At 47.5% G+C, this 18544-nt stretch overlaps 1 protein-coding gene across 1 annotated transcript; it reads right to left on the bottom strand.

The window, feature by feature from the left end:
• Nucleotides 1-10791: 10791 nt before the first annotated feature.
• On the bottom strand, nt 10792-17841 carry LOC116970390 (NACHT, LRR and PYD domains-containing protein 3-like). The gene is made up of 8 exons (XM_033017045.1): nt 17729-17841; nt 16443-16614; nt 16277-16342; nt 12405-14142; nt 11987-12073; nt 11661-11831; nt 11014-11181; nt 10792-10894 (listed from the first exon to the last, which is right to left on the bottom strand). Exons 1-8 carry the CDS (start codon nt 17768-17770, stop codon nt 10792-10794), a joined length of 2547 nt encoding a protein of 848 aa, XP_032872936.1. The 5' UTR covers nt 17771-17841.
• Between the last annotated feature and the right edge of the window lie 703 nt (nt 17842-18544).

Below are 18544 nucleotides of genomic sequence, written 5' to 3'. Positions count from 1 at the left end.
GAGAGAGAGAGAGAGAAATAGAGGGAGAGGGAGAGGGAGAGAAAGAGAGCGTGGGAGAGGGAGAGAGATTGCGAGGAGGGAGAGAACGAGAGAGAGAGGGTGGGGAGGGAGAGGTGGAGAGAGAGACGGGGATAGAGAGAGAGGGTGGGGAGGGAGAGATGGAGAGAGAAAAGGGGATAGAGAGAGATGGGATGGGGAGGGAGAGATGGAGAGAGAGAAGGGGATAGAGAGCGAGAGGGAAAGGGTTGGGAGGGAGTGAACTGGGGGGGTGAAGAAAGAGGGGTGGTCAAGTGAGCCAAGGAAGGGGTAGGGAGCCTGGTGTGGAGGAGGGGGGAGGGAGAAAAAGGGGGTAAGTAGCCGGAGGTGGTTGGGGTAAGGGGCAGGGAGCCACAGGGAGCCACAGGGAGGAGGTCACATTGTTTGGGGGAGGTGAAGGTGTTGCAGTTTAGGAAGTCAACCCAGGGCAGGATCTTCACTGTGAATGGCGGGGCGCTGGGGGAATGTGTGCAGCTGAGGGATCTAGGAGTGTGGGTATGAGTTGGGCCGAAGGGCCTCTTTCCAACGCTGGATCACTCCATGACTCTATGACAAAGTGCTGGAGTAACTCAGCAGGTCAGGCAGCATCTGTGGAGAGAAGGAATGGGTGGCATTTTGGGTCGACACCCTTCTTTGGTTTAGTTTAGATTAGAGATGCAGCGTGGAAACTACAGGTCTTTCGGCCCACGGATCCCGTGCCGACCAACGATCACCCTGTGAACTAGCGCTATCCATTGTACCTTGTGGAAAATTCAGCAATTTTGCGGAGGCCGATTAATCTACAACCCTGAACGTCTTTGAAATATTGGAGAAATGCGGAACACCCGGAGTAAAAACCCACGCAGGTGAAAGGGAGAACGTACAAACTCCGCACAGACAGCACCCGTAGTCAGGATCAAGCCCGGGTCTCTGGCGGTGAGGCAGCAACTGTACCGTTGCTCCAGTGTGCCGCGCGGAATTATATAATGGTTTCCTCCGCCATAAACACACTCAATATGTGCTAGTAATGTCCTGTTTGCCAGCTTGTTGACCCTCTGTGTTCCCCTCCTGCAGCGTTTAGGAGCCGTTGCTGTGGACGGAGAGACGGGGCCGTGAGCGGGCATTGATGGCAGCCAGGGTGCAGGTGAGCCCCACCCCCTCCAATCTGCTCGGTGTGCGGGCAGAGCTTCGAGGGGCTGAGCTTCGATGGAGGACCACATGACGGGGCACAACAAGGAGAAGCGTTATGAGTGCGACGTGTGTAGCAAGGCCTGGCAGTACCCGAGCAAGTTAGAGATCCACCGGCGGGTGCACACGGGAGTACGTCCCTTCACCTGCACGGACTGCGTCAAGAGCTTCATGACGGCGATGGTCCTGGAGACCCACTGGCGGGTGCACACGGGCGAGAGGCCCTATGGCTGCTCCACGTGTGGCAAGAGCTTTACCCGGTTGTCGGGGCTGTGGGAGCACCGGCGGGAGCACAGCAGTGAGCGTCCCTATATCGAGTATAGGAGCAAATAGGTCGACAAAAATGCTGGAGAAACTCAGCGGGTGCAGCAGCATCTATGGAGCGATGGAAATAGGCAACGTTTTGGGTGGAAACCCTTTTTCAGACTGATGTAGGATGGGGGGGGGGGGGGAGAAGAGCAGTCAGAGAGGAGGTTGTAAAACTGTCTTCGGAGGGAGGCGGAGAACTTCTTCAAAGTAGGCAAACCTTGAGGAGATTTCGCAGTGGAGTAGACAAAGTGTTTAAGAAGGAACTGCAGATGCTGGAAAATCGAAGGTAGACAAAAGTGCTGGAGAAACTGGAGCAAATAGGTCCTTGTCGTACAGGGCCCTGGTGAGACCACACCTGGAGTATTGTGTGCAATTTTGGTCTCCTTATTTGAGGAAGGACATTCTTGCTATTGAGGGAGTGCAGTGTAGGTTTATCAGGTTCATTCCCAGGATGGCGGGACTGTCATATGGAGCGGCTGGGCTTGTATACTCTGACATTTAGAAGGATTAGAGTGGATCTAATTGAAACATATAAGATTACTAGACCAAGTTGGACCCGTTGGGTCCCAGCATCATACGGGAGGGTTGGACACCCAACACAATATTCCACCTCTCCACCAATTCCAATATTGCTGACCGGGAGGGGGGGGGGGGTGGAGACTTTCTGTCACGCTAGTATGAGTGTTGTGGGCCGAAGGTACTGTTTTCCAGAGGGCTAGTATGGAGTTTGTGGGCCGAATGGATTTTTGGGCTGGCAGTTCAGTCACTGAGGCCTGGCAGCTCAGTCACTGAGGCCGGGCAGCTCAGTCACTGAGGCCTGGCAGCTCAGTCACTGAGGCCTCGCAGCTCAGTCACTGAGGCCTGGCAGCTCAGTCACTGGGGCCTGGCAGCTCAGTCACTGAGGCCTGGCAGCTCAGTCACTGAGGCCTGGCAGTACAATCACTAAGACCTGGCAGGCTGGCCGCTGAGAAACTGCCAGAAATTCTGCCCATAACAGGTAACAGACTGTAACAGCGAAGGGGGAAGAAGTAAAAGCAAAGTAAAGTAAATTTATTTATATAGCACGTTTAAATCAACTCGCGTTGAGACCAAAGTGCTTTACATAGCAAAAAATAATTAAGCTTCCGTACATCCATAGAAAAATTAAAATTAAGAAAAATGACACAACATATTGTATAATTCAACACAAACGTCCCCCCACAACAGAATAAAACATTTCCACTGTGGGGAAAGGCATCAGAAAGTTCAGTCCTCTCCCTCTGTGATCACCCGAGGTCGGGGCCTATTTGTGGCCTCCGCAGCCAGTCGGATGTTTTCAGGCCCTCTTGCCAGAAAGCTGGAATGCCGGCATCGGGTGAACACTCCTCGGCGGCTTGGAAATGTCTGGAGCGGCCGCTTCCTCCCCGGAGACCGCGGCATCTGAAGTCTTCAGACCGCGCTGGTTGGAGCTCCGACTCTGGTGATCTCGAATCCCAGGCTCCGCGGTGTTTAAATCCAGCGCCGCCTGCGACTGGACGCTCCGCAGCCACAGCTCCTCGGATGTTGGTCGGCGGTCACATGACTCCAGTGCTTACCGCACGGTGACCCGGTAAGGCATTACCCACTCCGTGTTGGTGTCCCAGCGTTGCACCGCCGCCGAAGCTGTAGTCCCGGCCGATCCCGACAGGAAACGCTGCAACAGTCTGATGGTAGGCCGCGAGGAAGGGGCGAAGAAGCAGCTCGGAGGGAAACCGCCTCTCCGACCAGGTAGGGACCAGGAAAAGTTTCCCCCTTCCCCTCCCCCCACCCACCACATAAAAGAAGACCTCCAACAAACATTTTGTAGTAACAGGACTAAAAATAAAAATATAAAAGGGTGAAAGGACGGACTGCAGGCGGAGCAGCCATACACAACGGCGCCCCACTCCTGCAGTCCCATTCAGTTCAGTCACCCCACCTACCCTCACCCATCCACTCTGCTCCTTGTCATTCCCCTCCCACCCACACATTCAGTGCATCTCCCCACAACCTCCCCCATGCACTCTTAGTGGCACTCCCACGGAACAGCCATTCCTGCCTATTAGGTTCCCATTGTGATGAAGAACACACAGCATCAAAAGTGCAAAAAGGATTTATTAAAGTTTAAAATGTGAATTACTCTTAAAATATAAGAACAATTTAAATGTTAAAGATGAGATTTATTAAGTTCTTACTTGTTGTGTCTTGTTGTGTTCTGCTGCTCACTGCCTCTTGATGACTATATCCTGTTGATAAAAAGAGGCAATTTTAATATAGAGTAAGTCAGCAGTCAAATATTAAGAAAAAAATCTGATAATTTATCTCAGAAGTCATCATTCAACGAAGCACGATTTTAATGGTTAACGGCGCGACTCACGTTGCAGCGGCCTCTGCAGTCCGTCTGTATTTTTTTATAATTTTTTGTCTCGTTTGAATGTAGTTTTTTGTTTTTGTTTTTTTGTGTATGTGTGTGTATACTGGACTCGCTGAATGTCCCTATCCAGCTATCTAGCAAGTTAAACAATTAATCCAATAAAGACCCGTAGACACGAGATGTCGTTGATTCTTTACTGTATTCAACTGTGAAACTGTAACATACAAGCAGAAAGGGAAACTGCATATTTATTAACGTTATACACTTGGTATACAAACATAAACTATGATGCCACCACTAAATACAGTGCTGTTATGTAAGAAAACAGCCAGGGCACATGAAACATTCTTAACTGTGTTAATAATAGCAATCCTGCACAATAACGTATAAAGATGCTGTTACACAAACATAATTGCTCACAGACAATGCGTCTAACAAACTGGTGCGGTGGACTGGCAGTAAATTACGCACAGGAACTACAGTTTACACCATGCGGTGCTCTCCCTGGGCTGGGATCCTGGTTTATGACAACTTCCTGCCTAACAGGAAAGGTAACTCAAAGCTTTAGGAACCTGAACATCCAGCAGGTGGCATTAATACCTGTAAACAGAAAGTGGTCCAGCACAGTGTGGGTATGTGTGTGGGGGGCGGGGGGTGGGGGAAACTTAAAAAAATCTATCCCCTGCACGGAGAACCCGACCTTTTCACTGTCGGGTCTCCGTTGTCGTTGGAGCTGCATCGTGGAGCGGCCTCCAGCATGAACGACCTGGGGCTCCAGTCGCGGAGCCTGCGGACCTATTCACCATCGCGGAGCTGGCCGAGTTCGGAGCGGGAGGAGCGGTGGTGGCGCGCTGCTGCGACCTGACCCCGGTGAATCGGAGGCTTACCGCAGGTCTGGTGGACAGTAACACCGGGAGCCCGCGGGTCCCTGCTGGGAGATCGCTTTTCGGGGCTTCCCCAACGGCGACTTCACCCGCCCGAGTTGCGGGGTCGAAGAGTACCTGTAGCGGGGCCTTACATCACCGCCCCGCGCGGCTTGGAATGGCTGCGGGACTTTGCTAGCGCCTGCCGGGGGCTCCAACACCAAGACCCAGAGCGCGGCCTTGCATCACCCGGCGCAGCGTTAATGGCCGCGGGACAATTGCCATCGCCCACCGGGGGCTTTGACTTTGACTCTGACATCGGGAGGGGAATGGGAAGTGCAGGGGAGAGATACGTTTTTGCCTTCCATCACAGCGAGGAGGAGATGCGCTGTGATGGATGTTTGTGTAAATTGTGTTGTGTCTTGGTTCTTTTTTGTGTGTATGACTGCAGAAACAACATTTCGTTTGAACCCCCTGGGGTTCAAATGACAAATAAAATTGTATTGTATTGTATTGTAATGACAACATTCTTAGTCGATGTTCCATCCTTCAGGAAACCTTTGACATTTCCCTTCCTCTTTCCACCAAAAGGCTTAGTGTTGCTGAAGACATCTGGAAGAGTTCTGTCCACCGCTTCAAAGCTTTCTCTCTTAATCATTGCACATTCATCCCAAATAATGACTCACTGCCTCATGAAATGTGCCCTTAGAGTTCTTCTCGATGTTGCAGAAAGTATCCTCGGCCACTTGGATGGGTCGAGAATGTGTAGTTCTTCCATCAGGCATTAATGGAGCTGCTATCCCAGAGGATGCTACAGCAATAGCCACATCACCTTGACCTCTAGCTTTTCCTGACATGATGTCAAAAAAACAGCCTAAAGACAATTTCAGTTAATGAACACAGGAATTTGTGCTAAACAACTTTTTGAGGTGGGGGCTATCAGGCTGGGGTGAGGCGTGGTAAACGTCGTGCAGCCAAGGGAGGGGCACAGATCAGGCGGGGGTTCTCGTGAGCTGATGAGGAGGGGGGGGGGGGGGGGGTTGCCCTAATGCAGGGGATGTGGGCAGCTTCAGTAGTGGGTGCATCCTATAGCCAGGCGGAGGGCAGCACTTATTTGTACTATTTGTTGATCACACACACACTCCACCTCACACAGATTCTCTCACACACACACAGATTCACACACACACACACACACACGGACTCATTCACACACACATTCACACAGACTCATTCGCACTCAGACACAGCCTCATTCACACACACACTCATTTACACACACACTAATTTACACACACATACACACTCATTCGCACACATTCACACACACTCATTTACACACATGCACACACACAGACTCACACACACACAAACACAGACTCACACACCGACTCATTCTCACACACACGCTCATAGACACACTCATATACACACAGACTCATTCACATAAACACACATTAATTCACACACACATATGCCACACTCATTCACACATACGCAGACTCATTCGCACACACATTCTGACACAGACTCATTCACACACACACCCACATTCACACAGACTCATTTACACACATATACAGACTCATTCGCACACATACACAGACTCATTCACACACACCCACTCATTTACACACATGCACATACACTCATTCGCACACACATTCTCAGTCATTAACACACGCATTCTCTCTCACACACACACACATATTCACACACATATTCATTCACACACGCATACATACATATTCACACACACACACATATTCAGTCACACACACATACACATATTCACACACACACACACAGCCATAAATATACATACATTCTCACACACACACATACATTCACACACACACATACATTCACACACACACACACACACACACACATATATATTCACACATACATATTCACACTTCAGGCAGGGGTTCTGGTGAGCTGATGAGAAGGGGGGTGTCCTCATGCAGGGGATGTGGACGGCTTCAGTAGGTGCTGCATCCTATAGCCTTGAGGTGGGGATGTCAATGGGGGGGGGGTGGTGAGTGATTTACTGATGACCTCTGGACTCACTCACTGCCTTGGGATTAACTCATAGCCTTTGGACTGACTGACTGACTCTCACGGCTTGTGGACTGACTGTTGCCCAACTTCTGGAGTCACGTCCGACTTTTGTAAACTGAAAACTGTAACAGCTACATTGAGAAACAGCTTCTTCCTGGCAGCCATCAGGCTATTAAACATAACAAATAAGCTCTGAACTACGAAACACTATTTTATTTGTACTATTGTTGACCACACACACCCTCCACCTCACACAAACACACTCACACACCCAGACTTATTCACACACAGACTCATACACACAGACTCATATACACACTCATTCACACACATGTATATACACACACACACACAGACTCATTCACACAGACTCATTCACACTCAGAGACTCATTCGCACATACACTCATTCGCACACATTCTCACATGCACATGCTCATTCATTCACTCATTTACACTCACACAGATTCATTCACACACATTCAGACTCATTCACACACATACACACTCATTCGCAGACTCATTCACACACACACACGCAGTCATTCAGACATTCTCACACACACACACAGACTCATTCACACACATATTCACACACGCACATATTCAGTCACACACACATATATACATTCACACACATATATATACACACATGTACACATATTCACACACAGCCACTCACACACACACATACATTCACACGCACATTCATCACACACCTTACACCTCACAGACACATTCACACATACACACATATACGCACAGACTCATTCGCACAGACATTCTGACACACACACACACAATATTCACAGACACAGACTCATTCACTCACACACACTCATTCATACACACAGACTCATTCATGCACACACACATATACACACACAGACTCATTCACACACACTCATTTATACACAGACTCATTCGCACACACACTCACACACACAGGCATTAACACCCACATTCTCAAACATGCACACACACACACACACACAGACTCATTCACACACACATTCGGTCTCACACACACATACATATTCACACACATATTAATTCACACACACGCATTCATTCACACACACACACACACACACACACACACACACACACACACACACACACACACACACACACACACACACACACACACACACACACACACACACACACACACACACACACATATATTCACACACATTCACACAACACATATTCACACACACACACATATTCACACACACACACACACACACATATATTGACACACGTATTCACACACACATATACACACACACACACATTCACACATATACACACATATTCACACACACACACACACACACACACACAAACACACACACACACACACACACACACACACACACACACACAACTAAAATGCCAAGTAACTTCAGAACGTGTTTTTTTTATTTGTATTTTATTAGAAGTACAATAATGTGATACCTTGTAAATACCTAATATATATTGACATGTTACATTTTATTTACAACTTAGTTTTTTAGCAGTAAATGGAAGAAAAGGAAGAGAATAGTAGAAAAATAGAGGTCTGTGATATCGAACAGTGAGGAAAGAAGAAAAGAGAAAATAAAGAGAAAAAAGCGATAGAAAATAGGGAACTGAAGGGGAAATAGCTATTTCTTATTCTTGACCACCCTTCACCCGATCCGGAAACAGTTAATTTCTACAGATATGATGCACCATATGCTTGTAAGAAGTCGATAAATGGAGACTACATCATTAAGAATTAGTCTGCTTTGTCTGTTAGGAGTCGCTGCAAGAACATATGGAATATACAGTGTGTAAAATGAATCTTTAAATCCTGCTCTGGAGGCTGCTTCTGTAACAAAATGCTACTTTTAAATAACATCTAACAAACACACACACACACACATACAACTAAAATACCAAGTAACTTCAGAACGTGTTGAATATACAGTGTGTAAAACGAATCTTTAAAGCCTGCTGTAGACGCTGTAGAAACTCTTTATAACAAATACATTTTCATTTCGGTAAACATTTATTGTAAACAGCCAACAGAAACAAATTTGCAAACACTTTACAACAAATACATTTTCTTTTCAGTAAACATTTATTTCAAACAGCCAACAAATGTACAAACTCTTTACAACCAAACATTTCCTGAAGAAAACACAGACGCACACACACACTCACAGCCAATACTAAAATGCCAAGTAACTTCAGAACATGGTAAACAGACAGCGTATAAAACGAACGATTCAAATGTTTAAAGCCTGCTGTAGAGGCTGCTGTTGCTGAAACAAAATGCTGCTTTTAAATAACGCTTGCATTTGGTCCATATCCCTCCAAACTTGTCCTATCCATGTACCTGTGTATAATTGTTTCTTAAATGTAGGTATAGTCCCAGCCTCAACTTCCCCCTCCGGAAGCTTGTTCCATACAGCCACCACCCTTCTATTGAAAAGTTACCACTCAGATTCCTATTAAGTCTTTTCCCCTTAACCTTGAACCCATGTCCTCTGGTCCTCGATTCCCTCACTCTGGGCAAGAGATTCTGTGCATCTAACTAAATTGTGTTCTATGCAAGATTCCAGCATCTGCAGTTTCTTGTGTCTCCCTCACCTATATCCACCTATCACTTCTGAAGAAGGGTCTCTACCTGAAACTTCACCCATTCCTTCTCTCGAGAGATGCTGCCTGTCCCGCTGAGTTACTCCAGTATTTTATGTCCACCTATCACTTGCCTGGCTTTGTCCAGCCCCCATCTCTATTTTCCAGCTTCCTCCACCCACCCTCTCCAATCAGTCTGAAGAAGGGTCCTGACTCAAAACGTCCTCTGTCCATTCCCTCTAAAGCGGTGGAGGAACTCAGTGGGTCAGGCGGCATCTGTAGAGGGAAGGGAAATAAGGCGACTACTCCCACCTCTCCTTTCCAACTTTCTCCACCCCCCACACCAAGCAGTCTGAAGAAGGGTCCTGACCTAGAATGTTGACTGTCCATGCTCTCCAGAAGTGGGCGGACGGGGATGATATGAGGACGGCCCAGCGGCGGCTGCTTAGGGACCAGACGCAGATCTGCATCCATGCAGCGGCACGGCCGCCGAGAGTGTTTATCCCAAGCGACCCATGACCTGTGCATGCGCAGTCGGAATACCGAACTTGCTTATTCCCCGACCCCCACTGGGGGGCAGCACCGGATATCCGATATCAGTCTGAAGAAGGGTTTCGGCCCGAAACGTCGCCTATTTCCTTCGCTCCATAGATGCTGCTGCACCCGCTGAGTTTCCACAGCAATTATGTGTACATCCGATATCATCAGCAGCGCCGCGTATCCGGGTCACGTGACAGCAGGCAGGGTCGCCTCTGACGTCACAGCCCGGCCACTCTGGGAACCAAAGATCCTACAGCGAGCAAGATAGAAAAAGACGTAGTACGGTCATGGGCAGATTCATGGGTAATTTTTGGCCCCATTTCTGTAACCGGCTTCCGTCTCCGCACCAAAGATCCCATAGGATAATAGTGTGGAGACGGTAGCCGATTACGGAAACATCCTTGTAAAAATATGTTATTTGGTAAAAATCTTCTCATTTTCAGAATTTTAATTTATTAACACACACTGTTCCCCCGCTACGTTGGTTACACTGTGAGTGGAGTCGAGTCAGGTCGGGTCCAGTAACGGAAATGGATGGAAAATAGGCCCACGTTCCGCTCCATTGCGTACTACACGTCAGCCCATTGCATTTAGCAGGAGTGGTCTATCTTGCTCCGCTATAGGATCTTTGCTGGGAACCATTGGGGTTTAAACCCGTATCGAGGTCGCTTAAGGAGGAGGGCAGCCGTTTAATGGAGAGGGCGGCCGATTAAAATGGATGGCGGCTGTTTAAATGGGAGGGGGGGGCGTTTAAAGGGAATGGGCAGCCGTTTAAAGGGGGGGGGGGGCGGGAAATCAGCCAAAAATATTCCAGTCCCCAGGGCGATGACGTTTACACCCGAGATGTTGTTATGTCCACACTCAATCCGCGTCTGGTATCCTGCAGACTCTTCAGCTGGTTCCGTCCAACTGCAGTGAACTTATTCTCCCACAGCCTGAAACAAGTCCAGGAATAAAGATTAAATAAACAGATTAAAGAGCAGTATCAAATCACAGGAGAAACCCGCGGATCCCCTGATATTTTATCACATTAAACATTAACACAAACACTCACCAGATCCGCTTCAGACTCGGGTGGTTCAGTATGTGGCGGCGGAGAGCAGGGATACATCGGTCTGTGAGGGAGTTGAGTGTCAGGTCCAGTTCTGTCAGTGAATGGTTTGCACTGAGAGCGGAGACGAGATACTCGGCTCCAGAATCTGCGAGACCGACACGGACCAGCCTGGAGATGAGAGAGAGTGAGGGTGACGGACACAGAGAGACAGGAGACGGTGCAAATCCCCAATGTTTATCAGTGACACAATTACTGATCATATTAATGTTCAGTGTCAGTCACCCAGTGAGTGTAAACACAATCTCTCACAGTCTGGGACTTACCGCAGTCTCTGTATTTTACATTCCGGGTTCCTCAGAGCCGCACACAACAGTTTCACTCCGGAATCTCCCAGTTCATTATCAGTCAGGTACAGCTGCATCAGTGAGGGGTTTGTACTGAGAGCGGAGGCAAGATCCTCGGCTCCAGAATCTGAGAGACCGACACGTTTCAGCCTGGAGATGAGAGTGAGTGAGGGTGAGCGACAGAGAGACAGGAGACGGTGCAAATCCCCAGTGTTTATCAGTGACACAATTACTTATCATATTAATGTTCAGTGTCAGACACCCAGTGAGTGTAAACACAATCTCTCACAGTCTGGGACTTACCACAGTGTCTGTATTTTACAGTCCGGGTTCCCCAGACCCACAGACACCAGTTTCATTCCGGAATCTCCCAATTTATTATCACTCAGGTACAGTTCCGTCAGTGAGGGGTTTGTACTGAGAGCAGAGGCGAGATCCTCGGCTCCAGAATCTGTGAGACCGACACTGTCCAGCCTGGAGATGAGAGAGAATGAGGATGAGGGACACAGAGAGACAGGAGACGGTGCAAATCCCCAGTGTTTATCAGTGACAGAATTACTGATCATATTAATGTTCAGTGTCAGACACCCAGTGAGTGTAAACACAATCTCTCACAGTCTGGGACTTACATCAGGCTCTGTATTTTACAGTCCGGGTTCCTCAGAGCCGCAGACACCAGTTTCATTCCGGAATCTCCCAGGTCGTTGTATCCCAAACTAAACACAAACAGACAGAATAAGAAACACACTGATACAAACCACGGCGCTGAGATAACTTCTCACCGACGGATATTTATGGAAGCACCTCAGCTAATGATTAAATAAATCTCTGTTGTTGTGGTGTTTGACAATTTATTCTCATTCACCGACGACCGGGAAATGTTCCCCGTGCAGAGAACGGCGGCAACACGCTTGATCCTGGGGGAGGGGGGGGTAAAATAGGAGGGGTGCCCCCCGTGCACAGTGACGGCCGCTCGGGGTTCTGGACGGAATAACAAAATAGTGAAACAATTTTACAGTTTAGTGTTAGCGACAAACGGACAGTTACCTCAAGCACTGACACTTGTGCAGAGCCGGTCCCAGCCGCTGGAGACCTTCACACTGAATGCGGCAGCTCGACATATCGAGGTGTTTGATTGTAACACAGAGCCTGACGGCATGAGACAGGACCGCACAGTCAATCGGGGTCAGTCCCAGTCCACTGAATGAAAGTGTTTCCACAGATCCCAGTGTCTGCTGAGCCAGATCAGTATTCTGAGACTCAAACAGGTAGTGCAGCGTGTTCAGGAGGCTCCATTTACCAGCGTCACTCCATGTGTTTCTAGCCCGGCGTTTAACCTCCCCCTTCACCCAGTCAATCACTCGGCTGACTGTTTGATGAGGGAATTTACCCAGAAACTCCTTCAGGATCCAAGCTGCCCATTTGGAGGAGAGACCAGCGACAAAACGGAGAAATACTTCAAATCGCCCGTCTGGCGTGCCATTGGCTTCAATGAGGCGTTTCATGATATCCGCGCAAACCGGAGTCAGGAATTGTGCGAGTGCGGCTACAAACTCTTGGATGGTGAGGTGCGGGAAGGTGTACACCACGCTCCGGGCTGAATCCTCTCTCTCCAAAAGTTCCATCAGGAACCCGGACAGGAACTGGGAAGGCTGCAGATTGTATTCGATCAAATCTTCATCTGTGAACACGATGTTCTTCTCATGCACTCCAGTGAAGGCCATCTGACCAAGCCTCAGTAACACCTCACGGGGGCTCTCAATCTCACGGCCGTGGTTTTTCAGGATATTGTAAGTAAAGTAGCAATATAGTTGTGTGATGGTATTGGGAACTCGCTGCGGGTCCCGGTGTGTTTGTGTGAAGAAGGGGCCCAGTGTCAGGACAAGGATCCAGCAGTAGGACGGGTTGTAGCTCATGGTGTACAGGATCTCGTTCTCCATCACGTGTTTGAAAACAGCTGCTGCCACCGTCTCATCTTCAAAATACCTGGTGAAATATTCCTTCCGTTCCTCACCATCAAATCCCAGGATTTCAGCCCAGACACTAATCTCTGCATTTTTCAGTAAATGTAACGCAGCGGGGCGGGTGGTCACTAGCACTGAACACCCTGGGAGCAGCTTGTGCTGGATTAAACTGTACACAATGTCAGACACTTCACACCACCACTCGGGATCTGGGCACTCGTTCTCAGGTTCTGTGTCTCTCCGACTGTCAGCAAAATTAATTTTGCCCTTGAATTCATCCAGACCGTCGAATATAAACAGCAAACCCTCTGGGTTCTTCCAGATCTCTCCCAGGATATTCTCTAAGTAAGGATGTTGCTCCAGAATCAGTTCCCTCAGGTTTATTCTGTCTTTAATCATGTTTAAATCCCGGAATTTGAAACTGAATACAAACTGGAAGTGTGGGTATATTTTCCCCGTGGCCCAGTCATGAACAATCTTTTGCACCATTGTTGTTTTTCCGATCCCCGCGACTCCGGCCACTGATGCTGAACTTCCAGATCCAGATTTACTCCGGGAAAAGCTGCTGTGGAACAATTGATCAGTTCTGATTTTTTCCAGTTCTCCCCGGAGACATTGATTTCTCCACTCTTCATGGTCCCGGCCTCTTGCCAGCAGCTCATGTTCGACCATTGTCTGATCTCGAACAGTGGAGATGACCGTGAGCTCAGCGTATCGATCAAGCAGCAGGAAATCCTTAACCTTCTCATTCATCAGGATGGTGTTCACGCTCAGTGTTTCAGTCTGTGCTCGCAGAGTCTCCTTGTGTTTCTGTTGAACACCTTGCACGGGAACAATCAGATAATGGACACAATGTTAGGTGGCTCAACTCAAAACGCAACATTCATGATTACAAGAATGAGTTAAATGCTCCTGAATTAAATCAATTCACTGACGAATTTCAGTGGAGTGAGGTAAACCTGGTTACAGACACGCGAGATGACAGCGAGCCACGGCTGAGAAAATCACCAGCCAAGCAAATTGTGATATTAACTGAGCTGTGAAAGTGAGCCCGTTCCCCGGACAGTTCACTGGTCCCTGCATGTCCTGCAGTAGATTCACCCAATTCAAACACAGCTTGCATTTCTTTTGGGTTTGAACACAGACTTTGACAAACCCAGTGTTGATCTGCTGGGCACAGACAGGGTAACGGGCATTGGGTGTTCTGTCTGAGGGACACCTGGAGGGAAATACCCAGCAGCTCAGGCAGCACATGTGGGGAGGGGGGAGTCAGCGTGCGAAGAAGGAGGTGGGCAGGGAGGAGGAGCAGAAGGGGATGGAGAGAGAGAGAGAGAGAGAGAGAGAGAGAGAGAGAGAGAGAGAGAGGAGAGAGAGGAGAGAGATGAGAGAGAGAGAGAGAGAGAGAGAGAGAAGGGGGCAGAGGGAGAGGGGATGGGTGCAGGGGAGGAAGGATGAGAGGGAGAGGTGTACGGGAGGGGAAATGGGACTTGGAGGGGAGAGGCAAAGAGAGGAGGAGGAGATTGGGAGTTGGGGAAGGGGAGAGAGAGCGAGTGGGAGAAGGAGGATGGGGAAGGGGAAGGTGATGCTGATTATTGAAACGTATTGCAATCAATGTTGAGTCCAGGAGGCTGTGGCGCATTGTACTGGGAGATGAGGTACTAATCTATGATTCATGCACGGTTTATGTGGTGGACCAAAGACAGAGGTGACAGAGTGGGACTGGGATGACTGGCAGTGACAGTCAATTGTTCAGAGTCATTGGTGAAAACTGCAAGTCGTTTCAACTAGAAAAACACTTTGTTTCCCTGCATGGTTGGAAGCAAAGTGGGGAAAGGACAGGTGGTCATGGGGAAGTGACATTAGAAATGGAATGGCTGCTGCACATGGAAGAGCAGGTCAGGGAGTCATGAAGGAGGCAATGCATTCGACATGCTGAAGTGGAGGCAGGGATGTTGTATCAAGAGGTAGGTCCTTGTTGTGAGTTAACAACAATTGTGAAAAATCATCAATGGAGTGGGAGGATTGTCGGGTAGACAGTGAAGACCAGGGAAACGCTGTTCTTGCCCTGTCCAGGAGAAGGGCAGTGAGAAACAGATCAGATTCACTCAGGTTTCTGTCCACCGTGGTGATGGGAACCTCGTGATTCAAGACCATAGACATTGTGGACTTCCAGAAATACTCTCAGAATTTACATATTTTCACACCAGTACCCTGCCAGGTGTGTGTGGGGTTACACAGTGTGTCAGGATGTTGCTAGGTGTGTGTGGGGTTATAGTGTGTCAGGATGTTGCTAGGAGTGTGTGGGGATATACAGTGTGTCAGGACCATGACAGGAGTGTGTGCGGTTACACAGTGTGTCAGGACCCATCTAGGAGAGTGTGGGGATATACAATGTGTCATGACTCTGCCAGGTGTGTGTGGGGCATCACTGTACACATAGTCTCTCGGGGAGTGTACTGGATTTCACAGATCTCTTCCACAACATGATACATTGCAAAGCCTTGTACAATGAACGCCTGGAGGAGTTGAAATAATGCAATGTAATGGTTCCAGTGTATGTCAGAGATCGAGTGATCTAGGAACTACTATCTACCTCTTTGGTTACACTCAGACTATCCTAGATCGGAGTTTCCTTGTTTTACCTTGCACTAAACATTATTCCCTCATAGTTTATCTATACTGTAAATGGCTCGATTATAATCACGTGTCGTCTTTCTGCTGACTGGATAACACGCATCAAAACCTTTTCACAGTACCTCAGTACATGTGACAATACACTAAATTACGCTAAACCTGAATCTACAGACAAAGAAGCAATCCATAGTGAATCCCCGTGTCAGTCTAATATCTTAGCCTTTAATCTTCTGATTTCCCATTCTGCAAAGCTCTGAACAGTTTCATTATTACATCAATTCTAACAAGTCATTGGTGTGAACTGTACATTTCAACACTCACCTTCCATATGAGAGGGTAATTCAGTTAAACCTCTGTTGATGTTCATGAATTCTTTTGGATCAGGACCTGTTCAAATCAACGAGCATTCATTAAACCAGACTTGAATAACATTGTTAACTCCAGTGTTTAAATGTGATATTCAGTTCAGTGTGTTGATTTACCGTACCGAGCTCCTGGATTTCTTTCAGGATTTTGTCCAGCTTTGGTAATACATTCTGCATTTTCACAAATGATTCCCACATCACCCGCCGGGCACGGTTACCCTTTTCCATCACCAGACTGAGGAAGAGTGTGGAACTGTCTCTGCGGTTTCCCTTCAGCACCAGCTCAGCGACACTCTGTGAAGAACAACAATGAATATATTGAGAAGTGAATGAGACAATGCTAATGGGGAGGGAATTAACTGTTCAGTGATGGGATATTCTGGTAATTTTGAGCATAGTGACAGGCATTTGTCTGCCTTTTCATACACCCATGACACAGTGCTGACAAACTGTGTACTCCCAGAGTCCTGACAATGTGAAACTCGCTTCACACCTGGCCGTGTCCGAGAACACAGCAGAGTACAGCACAGGAACAGGCCATTCAGGCCAATGATGGCTGTGTTGAAACTGATGTGAAATTAATCCAATTCCTTTTGGTCTCACATGGACTGTGTCCCACTAGGAATGGACGTGTCCAGTCCAACCTGCATTTCTTCCTGCTCTGCATTTTGAAGACATTGTGTTCTTTCATCTACATTCTTACCCCCTGAGCCCACATTCACTCATTGATCAGATAACATATTTATTTCTATACCTGCCCCAGTTTTACCCGATCACAGACATCCCTCTCTTGTACATTTCCTGCAGCTCATCCCCTCCTCTCACTGCACATTAACTCAGCGTCTCTTCTCTTCCCACATATGACGTTTGTGTATATTGTAGATTTTAGAAAATGTACTTTTGTTTATTTTAATTGTCAATTGAATGATAAGCAAACAGTTAAATGTCTTAGAGTAATTCAGCAGGTCAGACAGCATCTCCAAAAACAGAATTATTTTGTGCAGCACATTGTGTGTTGTTTTGTAAACCAGGATCTGAAGTTTCTTGTGCTGATGCCTAATGCCCTCTGTGGTTTAATGAACTGAACTCAATGTGACCAATGAAACTGATGACACCTGAGAAGTATTATCGTTTACTGATTCTGGTTTACAAGTTTACTGCTCCCTGACCGTTGTACTAAGATGCATGTGTAGGACGAACAGCTGGATCAGAATGGAACATTCTCACAAATCCCCAGGTCACAGGTTTTATTCCTGATACCAGATCTACAGGACACAAACTGATCAGAGATCTGTGCCTCCATTACACTATCCAGTGTGAGGTGAGGGGACTGTATTGGTGACTCTTTCCCCCCCAATGCCATCAGTTCTCTGACAGGAACAGAAGTCACCGTAATCCTTCCACTTACCCCGTGTTCTTGTTCATTGAAACATTCCTCCCATCTCATCATGAAGCTGAGACGTTCAACCCTTTCTTCAATCGCCTGTTTCAGTCTCTCCCCATAGAATGTTGTCAGCTGGAACAATTCCTGTGTCAGGAGCTCAGAGAACGTACGCGTTAGATCTGTGTATACAAAGAGAGAAACTAAACACAATTTCACCATGTTCATCCCAGTTTGGCAAACGAATAAATCAGGGAATATAGTGCATCCGTGGATAACAAGAGAAATCAGGGATAGTATCAAAAATAAAGATGAAGCATACAAAGTAGCCAGAAAAAGCAGCCTACCAGGGGACTGGGAGAAATTCAGAGTCCAGCAGAGGAGGACAAAGGGCTTAATTAGGAAAGAGCAAATGGATTATGAAAGAAAACTGGCAGGGAACATAAAAACTGACTGCAAAAGTTTTCATAGATATGTGAAGAGGAAAAGATTAGTTAAAACAAATGTAGGTCCCTTGCAGTCAGAAACAGGCAAATTGATCATGAGGAACAAGGACATGGCAGACAATTGAATAACTACTTTGGTTCTGTCTTCACTAAGGAGGACATAAATAATCTGCCGGAAATAGCAAGGGACCAGTGGTCAAATGAGATGGAGGAACTGAGTGAAATCCAGGTTGGCAGGGAAGTGGTGTTAGGTAAATTGAATGGATTAAAGGCCGATAAATCCCCAGGGCCAGATAAGTTGCATCCCAGAGTACTTAAGGAAGTAGACCCAGAAATAGTGGATGCATTAGTGATAATTTTTCAAAATTCTTTAGATTCTGGAGTAGTTCCTGAGGAT

This window comes from Amblyraja radiata, unplaced genomic scaffold, assembly GCF_010909765.2.
Source record: "Amblyraja radiata isolate CabotCenter1 unplaced genomic scaffold, sAmbRad1.1.pri scaffold_823_ctg1, whole genome shotgun sequence".
Taxonomy (NCBI): domain Eukaryota; kingdom Metazoa; phylum Chordata; class Chondrichthyes; order Rajiformes; family Rajidae; genus Amblyraja; species Amblyraja radiata.
The sequence above is the reverse complement of the archived record's forward strand: the minus strand, read 5'-3'. Positions and strand labels throughout refer to the sequence as shown.

Coding starts and splice junctions, on each gene's coding strand:
- LOC116970390 (XM_033017045.1), bottom strand. CDS start 17,770: ATGATGAGATGGGAGGAATGTTTCAATGAACAAGAACACGGG. Junction 16,343..16,442: donor GAAAGAAATCCAGGAGCTCG/GTACGGTAAATC, acceptor TGATTTGAACAG/GTCCTGATCCAAAAGAATTC. Junction 14,143..16,276: donor ATTACCCTCTCATATGGAAG/GTGAGTGTTGAA, acceptor TTCCCGTGCAAG/GTGTTCAACAGAAACACAAG.